The sequence below is a fragment of the Anabrus simplex genome, chromosome 1 (assembly GCF_040414725.1).
Source record: "Anabrus simplex isolate iqAnaSimp1 chromosome 1, ASM4041472v1, whole genome shotgun sequence".
In the NCBI taxonomy this organism is placed as follows: domain Eukaryota; kingdom Metazoa; phylum Arthropoda; class Insecta; order Orthoptera; family Tettigoniidae; genus Anabrus; species Anabrus simplex.
Window position 1 is genome coordinate 276,631,114 of NC_090265.1, and position 19,049 is coordinate 276,650,162.

The 19,049-nt window shown below is 38.5% G+C and overlaps 2 protein-coding genes across 3 annotated transcripts in view; one reads left to right on the forward strand and one right to left on the reverse strand.

Moving 5' to 3' along the window:
* LOC137503702 (ras guanine nucleotide exchange factor R-like) overlaps window positions 1–16,865 on the reverse strand; it is a 101,649-nt gene extending 84,784 nt beyond the window's left edge. The window contains exon 1 of the mRNA XM_068231057.1: window positions 16,761–16,865. The gene's annotated coding sequence lies outside the window, so the exon portion shown is untranslated. The remainder of the gene's footprint in view (window positions 1–16,760) is intronic.
* Window positions 1–19,049, forward strand: part of LOC136886934 (1-phosphatidylinositol 4,5-bisphosphate phosphodiesterase gamma-1-like) — a 737,826-nt gene that overhangs the window by 485,966 nt on the left and 232,811 nt on the right. For both annotated transcript variants that reach the window (XM_068231056.1, XM_068231055.1), the window contains 3 exons: window positions 8,673–8,738; window positions 14,058–14,255; window positions 15,825–16,046. In XM_068231056.1, the coding sequence (XP_068087157.1) occupies window positions 8,673–8,738; window positions 14,058–14,255; window positions 15,825–16,046 (486 nt within the window). The remainder of the gene's footprint in view (window positions 1–8,672; window positions 8,739–14,057; window positions 14,256–15,824; window positions 16,047–19,049) is intronic.

A 19,049-nucleotide genomic window follows, 5' to 3' on the forward strand; every position in this document is an offset into this window, starting at 1 on the left:
TCCAGTTTTTGTTCAAACCAAGCCTCGTAAAGCGAATTCTAGCCTGTTTGCGTATAGGGGACAGCAAGCACTTCTCTCATATGTACCAAGAAAAAACAAAAATGTACTTCTTCTTTCTACGATGCATGAAGGAGATAACATAGACCCAGATTCAGGAGAAGCGAACAAAGCTGAGATGCTTACTTTTTATAACCTCACGAAAGGGGGCGTTGATGTCGTAGACAGGATGAAGTCTGAATACTCTGTCTTTAGAATCAGCAATCGCTAGCCCCTAACATTATTCTACATGCTTTTGAACATTGCTGCCATCAACAGTTTTATTAATTTTAGAGACAGGCCTAACGGAAGTGGCATAAATCGCTGGAAATATTTGAAGGAGCTCTCAATGATGCTACAAAATGGTTACATGATTCATCGTGCATCGAATGCCTGCATTGCTCCTGATGTAAAGATGCGTTTGCGTAGCATTTTGGGTATTGAAAAAGAGGACCAATGTCACCAAACTGTAAATCAGACCGACAATGGTCGCTGTGCTTATTGTGACAGAAAGAAGAATTGGAAAACCAAAACTAAATGCATTTCATGTTCACGTTTCATATGTAAAGAGCACACATGGCCATCATGTGTCCAGTGCGCGGAGAAAAGTGTTGAAATCGTACAGGAGGAGGGGGATGATGACTAAATTCTTCAGCATTTATGAGATCTGGCAAGTTCTGAACGGTTTTCCTGTATTGCACTCAGTGTTAAGTTCCGAGATATGTTTTGAAGCGGCCATAGGTGATGAAAATTACTAATGACTGGTGCATTATGACTTGAGTGGGTTTTCATTCTTTAATGTTTATTATTGTTTGCATTTTACATTTCCAGAGTTCAATTTTTAAACATCGGTAGCCATAAGTTCTGACGGACAGATGTTCAAAGTAGTCAATTGAAATGAATATATCTTCATTTTGTGTCTTGTAGAATATTTTCTCAGCTGATTAGACATACATTTGTGTAATAAAGCTATGATATGACATTTCGGTGTATTGTGCTCGAAAAAATAATTTGTGCATTAAATAATGGCCCATAGATTCTGTGCGGTCGAAAAGACCGCGCGCGAGTTCTGGCAAAAAAATATCAGTGCGAGTTCTCCTGTGTTAACAAAATTATAAGAATTTGAATCATAAGTGGTATGTTTCGAGCTGTCAGTGGAGAGATGGCATGGGAGGACGTCAGTAGACGAATAAGTTTGAGTGGTGTCTTGAAAAGTAGGAAAGATCACAATATGAAGATAAAGTTGGAATTCAAGAGGACAAACTGGGGCAAATGTTCATTTACAGGAAGGGGAGTTAGGGATTGGAATAACTTACCAAGGGAAATGTTCAATAATTTTCCAATTTCTTTGCGATCATTTAAGAAAAGGCTAGGAAAACAACAGATAGGGAATCTGCCACCTGGCCAACTGTCCTAAATGCAGATCAGTAGTGATTGATTGAACTTATCAATTAATGAGAGGTCTGACAGTGTTGAAATGTCTGGAGATAGATTTGACACAGCCACCCTCAGAATGCAATGTAGATGTTCATCACTGATTCGAGAACGTGATTTTGATTTTATAAATTTCATTTTTGAAAATGTTTGTTCACAAATGTAGGCCTACACTCTTCCAGAAATGATCTCTGAGCAGCTGGTATACAGTCCATCACAAATGACATCGAGCCATAATGATCAACAATTCTAACCCTTCTCCATGAGTTAGCTACGGGATCTATCTATTTCAAAGAAAAGATGAGGCAAGACCGGTTTGAGGACAATGCAGAAATTATGACCCTCATTGATGCTAGATGGTAAGCTCCTATATTCCTTCAGCAAGGTCAGTTCTTCAGCTTGAGGAAGGCCCATTTCCAAGACCTTAAATAGAAAGCTCAAGAACTTCAAAGGATATCCATTGCCAGAGACGTACAAATCTTCTATGCGGGAATTGAAAAGCTAAATGGACCAATTTCTTCTTCAGTAGGAACTCTGAAATCACCTGACAATGCTACCACCATTACTGATACCAAGGACATCTTAGAGCACCGCAAACAATTCTTCACCCTTTTAAATTGCAACTTCACCACACCTAAGGACTTCCTCCATGATATGCTACAACAGCCCCCTTGGCTATGGATGGCAATGCCACCAGCATACCAGGAATTCTGTGAGGCTCTTAACAAACTAAACACAGAAAGGCACCTGGACCAGACAACATTCCAATGTAGTTGATTCAATGTGCAGTCTTATCCTTATCGTTCACTTCTTTGCAAGTAACATGTGACTCGTACAGCACTAAAATATGGTGCCGAACAAAATACACATTTTATTCCTATGCTGCTATAGTGATAACTTTGTGTAACCGTGCGGCAGCTAGTCACAGGTGGTATCTATGATGTTCTGTGTCATTGGTGTACATTTACCTTATACCACGAGGCATGGGTGACTCGTGATGCTTGTATGTTGTACAGCTTTTACTATTTGCTATTTGAATCACCAGTGCCTCGTATTTTTACTAGACATCCAGCTCAACTGCAGTGGAAAAGGAGCTATACATCGTTGATCAAGTATTATCGTGCTGTAGCAGTCATAATAGACCAGCAGAAATCTGTTCTGACAGTATGTAAATATTTTTATCAGCATGTGAAGCGACTACATGATTTACAGTTGGGCATCTTTTTTCTGCAACATCACAATTATACAAATTTCATCATCTTATTCTTAACTATAACCATAGAAAGTTAAAATATCTATGTGAATTATTTCAGATGAAACGTACATTAGCAGACTTCCAGCTACCCACAGTGAACCAGGAGATCTTGTTTAGAGAAACCATTAGAGGAGACAGATATTGAGGATCTTATAGAATATGAAGGTATCGAGTATTGTGATATTGAGGATCCCAATTTTTCATTATCACGTTCATCATCTTCACCATTGTCCTCTGGAACTGGCACAGAGGTAAATGATAGCCACACTGAAAGTGTCAGTGAACAAGCTAAAATACAATCAGGTAATCAGACTGTAGTTGGGCTGATATAACCAGGAATGATTTAGGCTTCACTGGTTTTCCTAGGGAAGCAAAGATTCAGTTACAGTGGATGACATAGTCTATTAGAAGAGATGGTTTAGGAAACAAACAGGTATGCCATTCAGTTTAAACAAAGTCATAATGAGAAAAACCAGTCCAGAAGTTTGAAGTGGAAGGAAACTAATATTGAGGAAACAAAACAGTTTCTAGGAATTATCATGTGTACGGGATCATTTCTTTCTTCTTTTGAGATTCTGGCACTTTGCAGACAACAAAGCTAACCATCAACCAGGTGATCGTCTTTGTCGAATCCAACCCCTCCTTGATAAATTAAACCAAAATTTTGAGAATGCCTTGACAGTGGGGAAAGAAATGGTTATAGATAAAACTATGGTTCCCTGGAGAGGCTGTTTAGTTTTCAGAGTGTACATTCCTAAACAAACTCACAAATATGGACTTAAGGCTTATAAACTGTGTATGAAAGAAGGCTACACTGTTAGAACAAAGATCTAGTCAGGAAAATCCAGTGCTCATTCTATTTTAATGGAGCTACCAAGTGAATTCCTAAATGAAAGCCATATCCTCTATGCTGATAATTTATTTTACACCAGTGTACCTCTGTAGAAGAACTTCTGACGAAGGAAACATGTGTGTGGGACCCTTCATAGCAATAGACATGGACTACTTATGATAGTAAAACAGAAAATGAAGGAGAGGTGGTGTGTAAGATGTGTCGGCAAGGTACTCGAGTTATCAAGTGGGTTAATAAGCAACCTGTTCTGATGCTTTCAACACTGCCGAGCCATAGTGGCTGACTGGTTGAATCTGGAAAGAAAAACATACTGAAGCTGTCAGGCAGCCTCTCTCTGTTCTTCATTACAATGGAGCTAAAAGGGGGGTCAATTTCAGCAATAAAATGTTTTCCGATTATTGAGGTCTACAGAAAGGATTACAAGGATTAAAAGTTATCATTGAAATGGCCTTGGTTAATGCTTGGACTCTTCACACCATGATATCTTCAAAGAAAATGCCACCAGTCCAATTTCAAGAGAAGATTGCGAGAAGCCTGGTTGGACCACAGAGGAACCTGTCATCAGTCCTGGCAGGAGAAGCGCGCACAATCTGTTAAACACCAGCCAGAAAAGTTTCAAGATGATGCTAGATTGCTATAAAGCTCAGCAAAAATGTGCCACATCGAAAGACGCTGACAAGAAAACCAAGCAGGTGACAATGTTCTGTGAAGAATGCCCAAACAAACTATTCATGTCCCTTGGATGTTCTAATGAAGTTCATAAATGCTGAAATTGAACTTACTGTGTTCAAAATAAAAATTGAAATCTTGAGTCTAAATAGTTTAGGGAATTTCAAGATCGGTGAAAAAAAATTTCCAATAAAAATTCCAATATAAGGCATGATTACTGCTCCAAAATCAGTGACATAGACCGTGTAGAGGTAGATGAGACTACAGTCCCACAATCACAAAAGAAGATATTTCCGTAGTAACACGTCGAATTGCATTAGATACCACTTCTGGTCCCAACTGTGTCCTACTACAGGTCATCACAGATAACACGGTGTGCGAAATCATAGCCGTCATTGCGACTCAAATGCTTTCAACAGGCATGGGTTACGCCGATGACACAGTTATTATTGGCAAAAATAAGGAAGCAGCTTTTTAGTTGACACGCATTGCAATTGCGTTGTTCCAAGAAATCAGTTTACAGATAAATGTCAACAAATGTGTGGTCATATATATTGAGAAGGGAAAGCTCATACATGAAGTCCTTGATATTCACGAAAATTTTAAAATTAGTACTATTAAAGAAAGAGAAGAAATTCAATATCTTGGTGTCACTTTTAACGAAACACTCGCATTTGATGCGACCTCTTCTTTAAAAATCTTGCACAAGAAGTTAGATGCACTTACAGCCTCACCTTTGTTAAAGACAGAACAAAAGTTCATTGTTGTGAATAAAGCAGTCAGCCCTACTCTTGTGTATGCTTCTCAGACTGCTGAAATAAGACAAGTACCGGTTAGCTTCCTGAAAACTGCTGACAAAATGTTAAAAAGAGCCCTCTAAAGGAAATTTTGCAGTTACCCACGGATACACCCGATAGTGCTTCGTATACTGATTTAAGATTCAAAGACCTCAGACTTTTTAAAGCAAACTGGGAAGTGCATCTGCAACAAATAAGCACATGAACACTCTTCGCCGAGCTAGCAAGATGCATGATCTGTCATCCGGAAAACGCATTGTTTACAGGCCCTCAACATCACAGATATTAACAGATTCTTCAATAAAAGTAGCGACCTTCCAAATCCAAGAAAAATCCACCAAGAACTAAGAACATATAAAATTAAAAGTTTAGTTTAACAGTTCCACCTTTTCAATACAAAATTTTTGTAATGCAGGTTACATTACAAATGAAACATTTATTTGGAACTAGTTTCGACCTAAGGTCAAGGTCATCATCAGCCAACAATGCGAATTGCACAACATATTGAATAGTCCATAAACAATGTACATATATCGCAGAAACATTGTGGTATTTAATGATTTTTTTTAATAGCTCTTAAAAAAACTAAGAAGTCGTGAAATAGCAATTTGGTGCTCTTTGCCTCAGAAGGGGATCGGTGTGTAGCTGTATAAAGAGCACACTCTGGCCAACAATTCAATTAGGCATGACCAAGGACTTTCTTGTAACGAATGGCAAGAAGCAATTAAGATATCAAATGTTTCTGCAGTACAAACTATTCCGGGCAGAACTCAGGACGTAAACCTCTGTTGTAGGTGCGTCAGAAAGAAAGAAACACTGGCTCACGTTCTGGGTTCTTGAACCTACGGCGAAGTACTGAGGAACTCACGTCACCACAAGACAAGATCACTGATTGCAGAAGAATTCCGCAGGAAAAACTTCCGTGTACATGAAGAAGTCTATGGTTTATTTACGACTGACAGTACAAAACGAATTGACATAATTGCCTTTGAAGATAATGACAAGAAAAGCTTCATTATTGATCCGACCATCCAATTCAACCAGCCTACTGGAGCCGACCTTGAAAAGCTGAATATACACGCCCACCATACCGTTCTACAAAAATAAATACTAGCTAATTGAAATAGAGACTATCGGCCTAATGGTTGGTGCTCGTGGCACAATATCTGCCTTGTTTATGGAATTCTGGAAGAAGTTTGAGCTGCCTATGAAACAGCATTCAAAGAATAGTTACCACCACCATACGTGGATCCGTACACATCCTGAGATCTCATTTGTTTGGACCTCCATAATTTAAAAATCCATATAACCACTATATTTCAATATGATAAAACATTCTGTGTCCTGATACACTTTACTTTGTCCATTGTGGCAACCCATAATTGCAGGAAGTCGTTGATTCATTCATTAATATATTTAAAAATATTATTTTAAATTTTATATGCATTGCCTTTATTATAAAGCAAATAAATGTGTTAATTTATTGTTTGTATAAATATGCATTTATGCTCATGTAAATCAATCTTTACCATCATGTAGAAAGGGATGTTAATGCACTGTTCTGTGCTCTTTTACAAAAACTTTAGTTTATTATCTACCTAATGAATACACTTTACTCTCAAACAGTACTAGTTTCGACTGTACATAGCGGTCATCCTCAGTTATTAATCATAAAATTAGAATTAGGACATAGTGATGTCGTAAACGAAGAGGTGGTGGGGATAAACCTCCTGAGTTAAGGCTACAAATACAAACACATAAAATACACTAGTGTGCACATTAAAAGTTCATACTTTAGATATTTGATAAAATGGCCAGTTGTATTTGAATAAAAACTGGTAGGTCAGAAAATTAATAACACTTAAAATGATTTCAAAACTTCATGTGTGTCGAAGAAAAGGTGACGTAAAAAAGCTTTTTTACTTTTGCTGTTACATATTAGTCTGCCAAGCCCACTGAAATCCGTGCACTAACTGACCCTATGTGCAACATTTTCACACCAATCATAACAGGGACTGGCTGCATAAAAAATGGCATCACTAGCATCATTCATACCTCAAGTTACTTTCGTATTGTCAAAGCCAACGATGAGAGTGAGACAGGTCAATGAAAGTAAAAATATTGATCTACCCCATACCAGAAGACATAGTGCACTGTAGATCTCTGCTAGCAAAGGCATGTATATGCTTAGAATTTTAATGAGCTTGAAGATGGCAATCCCACGAATATCTCAGACTGTGATATGATATTTCTAAAGATGAAAATGAAAGTGAGGAAACACATGCAGATTCTGTTAACGAAGACTGAATAGATCTCGATAGGTTAATTCAAGCCCGAGCAGAGTTAGTGATGTATGTACCGGTAAACGATAGATTCATCCCAGAAGATCTCTCGAATTCGGTGTTGGATTGTTGTCAAGTTAACGTAACTGGGACAAAAATAATACTAATAAAGCAGATAGATCATGGTCTTTCAGTTGGGAAACAGATTTTATGAAATTCCCTGCCACATCTCCATTTATCTTCATCCTGATAAAAGTACTTTCATGACTTATTCACACTCTGTAGATTACTTGGATGTTTTTTCAGGATGCAGATACTGGTTGTTGGATTTATGCATGAATAATGCCTGGATTCTTAGCTGCAGCTAGAGAATATCTCTAGATGCCCTACATTTCTGCCAAGAAGCTATCAAGGCAGTTCTGTACAAATGTGCAACAGCTACAAAGGGATGAGGCCAACTTCTAGTGTTTGAGGTCATGAAGCAGTCTTTTGTCTCTTCCTTTTCTCTATATTTATTAATTAGGACAAATAAAGAAGGAGAAAAGGATCCCAACAGGTCAATATAAGTAATGGAAGGGAATGGCCAAGTAACAAATCAAATCATATCATCACTGTGGGAGGCGTACCACGTATCTGACAATGTACTTCCCATCCAATATATTCCTTACGACAGGTTGCGCCTCCCAGCCTCATTTGGATATACAATTTTAATTTTGTTATTTTTCCTATGTCTAATGTGTAAAGGAAAATGAAACCTTGAATACATTATACTGTAGGAGTGACTTAATACGTCATGCAAACATACATTTCTACAGTACATGTAGATGATAGTCGGCCATATTTACACATTCGCATAGGAAAATGAACACAACAAAAATTATTCTGATGGAATGCATATCCCTATGTGGCTGGGAGGCGTGACCAGTCTTAAGAAAAATAATGAATAGGAAGTGCATTGTCAGATACGTGATATTGCTCCTGCAGCAACGATATATTTGGAATATAAACAGGAACACATAATAGGATAAACACAATATTCAGCCTTATATTCTTAGTAATGTTCTGATTCTCAGGACTATGTATGAGGTTGCTCAGCTGTTGCTGTATTTTATGAACTAGGAAATCATATCACAAACTACAATTTTTTTAAATATGCTATTGAATTTTCCACAAACTGCATATTTCTCAGTGCAACATTATATACCCATTGGTATATATTTTATATTTTAGATTCATGTCCTAAGAAGTTGACTGTCATGGCTCTGTTTTTATAAAACATTTTTTGTATGTGATTTTCACTAATACCTTGGTTTTTTTTCTTTTTTTTTTTTTTTCTTTTTTTGCAGGAGGCAGAAGATGGTACTGCCTATGTACAGTCCAGTTATATGGATCCTAGTAGCTTTACATCTAAGGTAATTAGTGCATTTTATGCTAAGAAATCTATACTTGTTTAGTGACAACATTTTAATAATAATAATAATAATAATAATAATAATAATAATAATAATGTGGTTTTTTTTCGAGGGAGTGTGGAAAATCTTTCATAAGACACTTGTGAGGGTCCGCACTCAACAAGTGTGTGGAGATTCTTACCCACTAAAAACCACACTCCCTTTTCCCACGACGTTTATCTCCACCCCGGAAACAGCTCTCACATTACTTCAGGGCGGATCTTGTGCTTCATCTTCCTTCTTCTGCTTTACTGTCTGTCATAATCGTCCAGGTCCTTCTTCTTCTGACGCAGAATATTTTCTACGTAGACTGCCACCTGGTCCCAAGATTCTCGACTTCGTAGCATTACTGACACGATCCCTTCTGGCGTCAATTCTCCCTGCATAACTTCTAAGCATCTTCTTTGTGGCAGCCAATGAACACACACAAAGAAAGTATGTGATACGTCATCGATATCACCGCAGTATATGCACAGCGGACTAGTTGCTAGCCCCAGCCTATGAAGAAATTTTCGGAAGTGTCCATGACCTGTCAAAAACTGTGTGAGATAGTAGTTCACTTCACCACGATTTCGGGCAACCCATACGCCCAGAGAAGGTATCAGTCTTTTCGTACATTTCTCTCTAGAATCATCTTCCCATCTTGTTTGCCATCGTTGCATTCTGCAACTATGAGCCAAAGCCTTTGCCCTTTTCCTTCCTAGCTCTTCTTGTGTGAGCCAAATTTCTTGTCTTTCGAAGGCCAACAAGTCAATGGGAGCTACTGCTGCTACTACTAGAATCGCAGGTTCTGATACTGTGCGATATGCGCAAGCAATTCGTAAAGCTGCTCTCCGTTGTACAGCCGCAATTCTTGTCCGATATTTCACAATTTTTAACGATTCAGCCCAAATTTCCGAACCGTATAGCAGTATCGATTGAACAATCGACATGAGAAGCCGCCTTTTACTAGATATCGGTCCCTTGATATTTCCCATGAGTCTACTCAGTGCAGTCATGGTTTTCGCTGCCTTATCTGTTACCCGTTGGATGTGGTCCCAATATGTAAGCTTAGTATCAAGCGTTACACCAAGATATTTTGTGCTCCTAGTTGTTTCGATGGCTATCTGTCCGATCTGCATCGGTACAACAGTATTAATCCTTTTCCTCGTCAGGAGGACAATTTCCGTTTTGTGATCTGCGAGTTCTAACTTGTGATTTATCATCCATTCTTTGACACGTCGCATCACCTGATTCAATTTAAATTGAGCCAGCTCTAGGTTACGGGTTATTATCACAGCAGCCACATCATCAGCATAACCCACAAGTTTTACATCTTCTGGTATCTCCAGCCGTAACAAATCATCGTACATGATGTTCCAAAGGTGTGGTCCGAGAATTGAGCCTTGCGCTGCACCAGCTGTGAGCCGCTTTCTTCTCTGACCGTCTTCCGTGTCGTATAACAATGTACAGTCTTTCAAATAGTCTCGCAGTATATACATGAGATATTCTGGTAGCTTGAAAGTTTCTTCTAGAGCTTCCAAAATATCACTCCATCTTGCCGAGTTGAAGGCATTTTTAACATCTAGAGTCACAAGAAGCGTCAGTTTCCTAGAATAATGATTACCCGTTTGAGCTCATTCTGCTGTCTTCACCACTTCCTTCACAGCATCTAGCGTTGAGTGACCTCTGCGAAATCCATGTTGTTGGTCGGATAGGTTGCCAGCTAATCGGACTGCTGCTAGTATTCTCGGTTGTAGGAGCTTCTCTAAACCTTTCCCAGCAGTGTCCAGCATACATAGAGGTCTGTAACCCCCAGTTTTCCCTTTACTGATCAGAACCAATCTAGCTATCTTCCAACGAAAGCTAAAAATTCCCGCTTTCAAACAATGATTATACATTCTCAACAGCAGTTGAGGACATAATTCGACTGCCACCTTTAGTACTTCTGCTGGAATACCATCTGGTCCAGGGGCTTTCTTATTTCTAAAGGAATTAATTGCTGTTATCAATTCTTCAATTGTAAAAGGTGGTACATTGTCTAGTTCTTTCTCGGCCTCATCATCAATCCTCTCTGCATGATCAGGGAATAGTATGTGTACTATTTCTTCCATGGTGCGTGAATCCATGATAGGGCTTGGTAGCATCCCAAATTTCTTCATGACAATTTTATACCCTAATCCCCATGGATTTTCATCCACTTCCTTAGACATTTCCCACCACTTGTCGGCTTTACTCTTTTTAATTGTATTTCGCAGTCTTTTCTTCATAGTCTTATACTCTACTGAGAGAGCTTCATCGTTATGTCGTGCTCTTTGTGTCCTTCGTCTGAGTTGCAGGCATTGTTTCCTCAACTCAGCAATTTCTTCATTCCACCAATATGCTGGACGCTTGCCTCTCCGTTGTTTGATTCTGGTCATTGATGCGTCGCATGCTTGCTGAAGGAGTCTCATGGTGTGTTCCACGCATTTATTAGCAATAGTGCTTCTTTTGCCTCCGTGACATGTATCCGTCATACAATCCATTCCATTCTGTATTACTTCATGAAATTTTTCTCTATCCATAGTGGCTATGTTCCATCTTTCTGGCTTGGGCGTGGTAATCCTTAGATTCGGAGTCTCTTGAAGTACACGAAAAGTTATATACTGATGATCGCTTCCAGTATATTCTTCAATTACTCGCCTAGACGCAATGTCTTCAGAAGCAAAGGTTACATCTGGTATAGTTCCCTGACACCCTGGTCGCCGAAAGGTTGTCACATTACCAACGTTGATAACCATTAATCCCAATCTCGCGACCATCTCCATTGTACGCCGCCCTCTAGAATCTCTTTGAGGCATGTTCCATTCAACTGCTTGAGCATTAAAATCACCAGCAACAACTAGGTTAGTGTTCATCCCTTGCAGAGTATCTTCAAGCCCATCTAGTTTTGTCTGGAAGTCCGAAATAGCCTCGTTCGGGGTAAAATAACAGCTGACAAAAATTACCTTCTCAACTTGGACCCAGACGAACCCATCTCCGCGTCCTTGATTTGTAACTGAGTATTTTCCAAGGTCTGGTACCCATATCGCAGCTGTCCCTAGATTGTCTGAAAACCAGCCTGGTTGATCTCTGTCTTGATATTGTTCGCTGAGAATCAAGATGTCTGCTCTATCTCATAGATCATCTGCGTCAATAGATCATTGGCAGTTAGACTCCTGTGTATATTGGCTTGAAGGATCTGTACCATTCACACCACTGCTTTTTGGCCTTTTCTAGTGCTTCACGAAACACAATACACTTGTCTGAGCCAAGAGCATGATGTCGTTTTGACTCTTCAACGCCCATATCTGTGCAAATTATGCATCGTGGATTCGTTTTGCATCCTGCTGCCTTGTGACCAGCTTCTCCGCACTTAAAGCAGAGTTTACTTCTGTCCAATCCTTGACAGTTTCGTGCTTGATGTCCATATGACAGACATTTAAAGCACCGAGTCTCCACGATGGCGAGTTTTTGTCCCCTGCTGTTCGGATTTGTGATTGAGACCTTCAATTCTTGATTAAGATTTTCTAATTCTCGTCTTACAGCCTCCTCTACATCGGAAATAGTGGTGGCACTGTCCATATCCCGAATTTCAAATGTAGTTCTAGGCGTCAAAACCTTTACTTCGCCATCATGTCCAAGAGCGCCTTTAAGTGATTTATTAAAATTGTCTCTATTCTCCTTTTCCGTGGCCTTATTAAATTCAAGGAGAACTGCTCCAGACATAGTTTTCCTGATCGATCTAACACTGGTGCCACTGTCTTCTGGGTTTACCTTGCTGCAGATATCCTTCACAACATCTGCAAAAGTCTTGCCATTCATCGGTTTAATAAGTACGGCTTCTGGGCGGCTTCTTATAGTTGAACGTTTCCGTTGCTCATTCTTTTTAACAGTTTCAGATACCAGTACTGGTTCAGGTTGAGTACCTTCATCTTCATCTGCCTTCTTCTGCCTCTGTTCCCTCTTCTTCTTCTTCTCCTTCTTGGGCAATGCTATTTCCCAGTTATCCTGTTCTACGTTTCTGTTTGTGGTGCTCTGTTCTACTTTCTCTTGATCGGGCAAATCCTTTTGCATTAATGCTCTAGTTGCTTTCCAAGCTTTTCTGTGCATAGATCCCGCATCTAGGGCTTCCTCCAATTTCTTTAAACCTTGCTGAATTTCAATCTTCATATTTTTCTGCTGAATTGTAAGAATACTTTTCAACAGGCCCCTGGCGATTTCCAGTTGTTCTTCCTCTTTTAGCATATCCTCCATAATTTGTTGAGTGATATCAAGCCTCAGATTCGTTTTCGCATTCTGCTCAATACTTCTATTGCATGTATCATGCGTGCGCTCCACGTCCATGATATTGTGGCCATGTTCCATAGATGCTGGATTCAAATCCACAGAGTCGCACTGGATTCCAGCTCCCGACATCGTGCCGTGAGTAGGGAGTCCAGCTGACCATGACTCAGGTCGCAGAGATATATCTATTCTCTGTTATTTTCTATGACGAAACTAGGTAACGTAAAAACGCATTTTCACTAACACACAATGTCAATGTCTTGAACTTTTCACCCACTACCGTAGTTTATCCTATTAAATATTGAAAGCATGGATATTAAATATTACTTACACTCACTTTCCATGTCAATATACGGGTGATTACCAACGAAATCTTTGATCATTTCATTTTCTATGACGAAACTAGAACTAGGTAACCTAAAAAAGCATTTTCACCAACACACAATGTCAATGTCTTGAACTTTTCACCCACTACCGTAGTTTATCCTATTAAAAGTTGAAAGCACGGATATTAAATATTACTTATACTCACTTTCCATGTCAATATACGGGTGATTACCGACGAAATCTTCGATCATTTCATGCACAACAGACTTACTGATCTTGTCACTACCAAGACAATAATAATAATAATAATAATAATAACAACAACACCAACAACAACACCAACAACAACACCAACACCAACAGAGCATGATATTTTCATTATTTACCCATGGGTTAGAGGATTGTTTCCAAGTTATACTAGTCCGTTACACTTGCATCAAAGTGAGTAAGCAAGACTTGTCCGTCTGTCAAACTGTGCTAATGTCTGAATAAATAAACTTTGATAATATATATTAAAACTGAAATTATCAATGAAAGATGAATGGTAGTTTACATATCAAGTTGTATGTTGCCTTCATAATGTAGAAACTAGTGTGTAATAAAGAAACTTTTCTGTTTACAGATTTACTTTACATTACATTGTTGCAATAATAAACTTTTCTTTTCCAGATCACTGTAAAAGCTATATTTGACTATCAGGCTCAAAATAGTGATGAACTGTCATTCTGCAAACATGCCATCATAACAAATGTGAATAAACAGAAGGGCAGTGGCTGGTGGAGAGGTGATTATGGTGGAAAAAAGCAGCATTGGTTCCCATCAAATTATGTTGAAGAAGTTGAGCCCCAGGAGAATAGAGATGATAACGTATGTATGAACTTTACAGTGGTTCTGCAATCTGTTTTAAGAGATAGAAAGTAGGAAGCTTATTTTTAATTTTTAATGTATTGTTGCCAACCATAGCAGAATTCTGCTGTTAGTAACAGAATTTAACTTGTGAAGAGGAGGAGGATTAAAAACTAAAGAACATAGAAAGCATACTAAATATTTTGTTTGCTGCATTTAATATTCATAAAATTATAGCATAGGAAAGAATAGAATTAAATCCTTATGTTTTAATTTTTTGGAATTAAAGTTAAAATTTGTGAAATAACTTTTGCTTTTTCAGACACTGACAACTTACCTAACTTTGTTGCAGGAAAAGAGTAGGAATACAAAAGGAATTCATTAGAATACACAGTTTATAAACACAAGGAGAAAATGCCAGAAATTCGTTATGTCTTGAGATATGTTTACAAACTAGAAATTGCAGAAATACTTTGTAAAATTTAGAACAAAAACAGTTCACCATCTTTTTATCTTCAGTTACCATGTCCTCTACTTTACCTGAAGCAAGTTTATCAGTGTCACACAGTTCATGAATAATTTGTGGTTTAACTGGAATGACAGTACTGACAACTTTGTGAATATTATCACACCTATGTTCGTATATTATGTTACTAAATGAACCAAATCTCACTGTGAGGGGTATTCTTTGTTTGTTTGTTTGTTTGCTTGTTTGCTTGTTTGTTTGTTTGTTTGTTTGTTTGTTTGTTTGTACTAAGATCCCCATGCAATTTTTACTTATTTAGTGGAAGATAGTTGGTAGGCTTGGTCAATACCATTGCGATGTTGCTAGTAATTTGTTTGTCAACATTGTTTTTGTTGAAATCTTAATTGAGGACTAATGTCATGAATGTGAGAATATTATAAACTAGCTTCTATAAATGGAATTGCAGTATTTGATACCTTGCAAATGCAACTATCTTCCAGAGAGCAATGTTTGTGTGGTGACTCACCATTTTCAGCAAATTTCTTAATATTTCTTGAAAGGTCCATGTGTTTCCTCCAACTTCATATTGATGTACACTGGACCATCATGTCTTTTTATCCTCTAGAGGAGCCATATATCCCATGTACTAATTACCACTTACATGCTTCTCGTCCTTCCTTTTCGTCTTCGCCGTACCATTGATTTTCAAAGGCATCTTTGTAATTAAATCAGATGGAGAGCAGTGGCCTATTGTGTAAGCACACATGGATAGAGTACACATTGAAAAAAAAAGACATGGGTCAAAAATTTTCAGCGGCAGAATATTCTTATTCCATCCTCTAGGCTGCAGTCGAATATTTTGGGTGTAAGTCTTTCTTGTATGTGTACTCAAGGCTGCAACTGAAAAGTTTAGACCCATGTCTTTCTTTTGTGTATGCTCTATCCATGTGTGCTTACATGACAAGTCAGTGCTCTCCATCTCTTTCCTACGGCATGTATATGTAATTTTTTTTCTGTTAGCTTCCTTACCCGAGCATTTGTATTTAAATCGTGTATCACCTCAGCGAAACATAATTGAGTTTAAAGTAAAGAACTAATTTAACACATACATGCTTTTGTTTCAGTCATCTGATTCTATGCTACTGGGTAACTTACAAAAGGGTAGTCTGGATATGATGGGTGCAGTGGTGGAGTTGGCAACTGGTGAACCGTCTGGCTTGGATTGGATACTGCGTATACAAACTCCAAACATGTGCACCATATTTGAGGTGGCAGTTCCTAGCTATGAACTAGCTCTCAGTTGGAAGGAAAGTATAGAGAAGACAGCTCAGAATGCTAGTGTTAGGGTAAGTAGAAATTACTAACATGATATTATTCATAATACTGGGTTTGTATTTTTTAAATTTTTGTATGGAGAGAAAGGAATTTCTTTAGTTACTTCAGTATGTGTAGTAATGCATACATCTTATTACATGTATTTCTTGTATGTATGGGACAGTTGACGTTATCTTATTTTACTTCTAGAAGAGGTAGATATATTTGCTCTATTCAAAGTTTTAACTTTAGTGTTTCTGTTAACTTTAGGTTGTCTGGTTGTGATTAACTGGATTTTATGAGGATAATTTGTACACATAAATCATATTCTGATAAGTTAACTGTTGGTCAGACGCTATAATATAGATGTGAAGATATATTATTATTGCGCTTAGAGAAAATGCTATATGATAATATTTCAGCTTAGAAAGGTTCTGTCATCTAAGGTTCAGTACTTGTCGTAGGTACGACATCGTAACCGGTATAAAACCTTCAATTATTATGTTTAATATATTTTAATTATAGTTTATTTAATGCTAAATTATCTTTTATTAAACATTAAACATGACTAGTTCATAGTTTCCCTGTAAGTATGTAGTATAACTTTGTATAACCTCAAATACGTATTGCGTATAAGTTTAACCTCAAAATCTATATAGTCAAAAGCGGTAGAAAATTCCATAAAGTTCGTATGTTAGACTTATTGTACTATAATTTGGTATATATGAAGGGTTCTGGAAACTTACTGTAAGGTTTTATTATCCAGATACATGTAGAGGCATTAGGAATGTTGTAGAAATTTCTATGTTTATTAGGAAACAGAAAATGAAAGTTCGAGGTAGATCCATTACTGGAGTACTCCATTCGACTAGCTGGTCGATCGATATTTCGATTGTGTTCCATTAGAGTGTTGTAAGAACCCTTTCAGAAATCGATAATTCTAGATGGTTGATCAAATAGTATATATATCGAGCTGTCAGTAATAAGTGAAGTCAGTTCTTAGTTCTTAGGAGTCAGGCAAATGATGGACTGCGAGTAACTGTTCGGCTCTGAGGCAGAGTCGATGAATTCTAGAGAGTGCATGTTATGGTGCGCGAGTCAGTGTTGTTGATATCTGTACTTGTCAGAATCGACTTCAGGGTACACCACTATTGATTGTCGTAGTGTCATTTGCTACTGTGTATAATTGTGTGTCGTGATGTACAGTGTAAATAAAGTAATTTATACAATGAAGTGAACGTGTTTTCGTGTGATATTTATTTATGTAAAATAAAATTGCATTGTAGAACGATAAAATGGCGACCATGACAGAATTGGACAGGACACTTCAAGCTCGGCAATGAAGATCAAACAAATGACTGTGGTGATGTTACGGAATGCGCTGGCATCCCGAGGTTTACCGACGGCTGGAAGCAAAGCGGACCTACAGGAGAGGCTGCGCCAGGATTTGATAGACAACGAGGAGGACCCAGGCAGTTTCGACTTTGAAGTCACCTCAGAGGAAGAAACCAACAACCGGGTAAACATTATGTTCACACAACTAACTGCTTGGATTCAGGCAGAGACCAAAAAAATCCAGGCCCAGACTGAAAAAAATCAAGGCCCAGTCTGAAGACATAAAGAACCAAATCAATTCTTTGGGCAACGAAGTGATCATTGATGTTGTGTCGGACAACAACGAATCGGACGGGAAGCAGTCCGAAGTGATGCTTGCGGTTGTGGAGTCCGTAGTTCAAGCAGTGATGGCGGCTCCGGCGTCGTGAAGATGGCAACTCCACGTGACGACCGGATCGTAGCGATGGTGGAGTCCGTAGTTCAAGGACCAGCAGAAATACCGAGTGGCCTGTGTGAAAGCACGAAAGCTCCGGACACATGGGTGGAGCCTGCAAGCAGTGATGGCGGATCCGGCGTCCTGAAGATGGCAACTCCACAGGACAACGGGATCATTGTAGTACCAACAATGAACAAACGAGGGTGCCACCTGACCAGGACACTAATCCCGGCACAAAATCATATGCCGGTAGGAACATTGAATTCAGCACCCCGGGAAAAGAGGAGACTCAACAGGGTCAAGTCCGCGACGTGCGAGCCTCTCCCGTGCAGCACACTGGTGGACTATGAAGACGCGTGGGGCCTGGCAGAACACAAAGGTACAAGCAAGGAGAAAGTCAGTGGAGTGTCGACTGCCACGCGAGGACCTGTGGATCATTGCTACCGAGAACAGGGACACTGTCAACCAGACCCAGCAGATCCCCCATGGAAAGGTGGTGGCCACCGATCGAACTATCTGGCTGCGAAATATGAACTGCAACAGCGCCAACGAGAAGACAGTGTGATTGAGGTAGTCTAAGTGTAATTAAATAGTGAGGACTAAGAGAGACGAAGAAATAGGTATAAGGACACCTAGATATAATTTAAGACCTAGAGTAAGGAATGTACAGGATAGATATTGAAGGTTTTAGGGGGAATAATTTTCGTAGGTATGACATCGTAACCGGTATAAAACCTTCAATTATTATGTTTAATATATTTTAATTATAGTTTATTTAATGCTAAATTATCTTTTATTAAATGTTAAACATGACTAGTACATGGTTTCCCTGTAAATATGTAGTATAACTTTGTATAACCTCAAATACGTATTGTGTATAAGTTTAACCTCAAAATCTATATAGTCGAAAGCGGTAGAAAATTCCATAATGTTCGTATGTTAGACTTATTGTACTATAATTTGGTATATATGAAGGGTTCTGGAAACTTACTGTAAGGTTTTATTATCCTGATACATGTAGAGACATTAGGAATGTTGTAGAAATTTCTATGTTTATTAGGAAACAGAAAACGAAAGTTCGAGGTAGATCCATTGCTGGAGTACTCCATTCGACTAGCTGGTCAATCGATATTTCGATTGTGTTCCATTAGAGTGTTGTAAGAACCCTTTCAGAAATCGATAATTCTAGATGGTTGATCAAATAGTATATATATCGAGCTGTCAGTAATAAGTGAACTCAGTTCTTAGGAGTCAGGCAAATGAT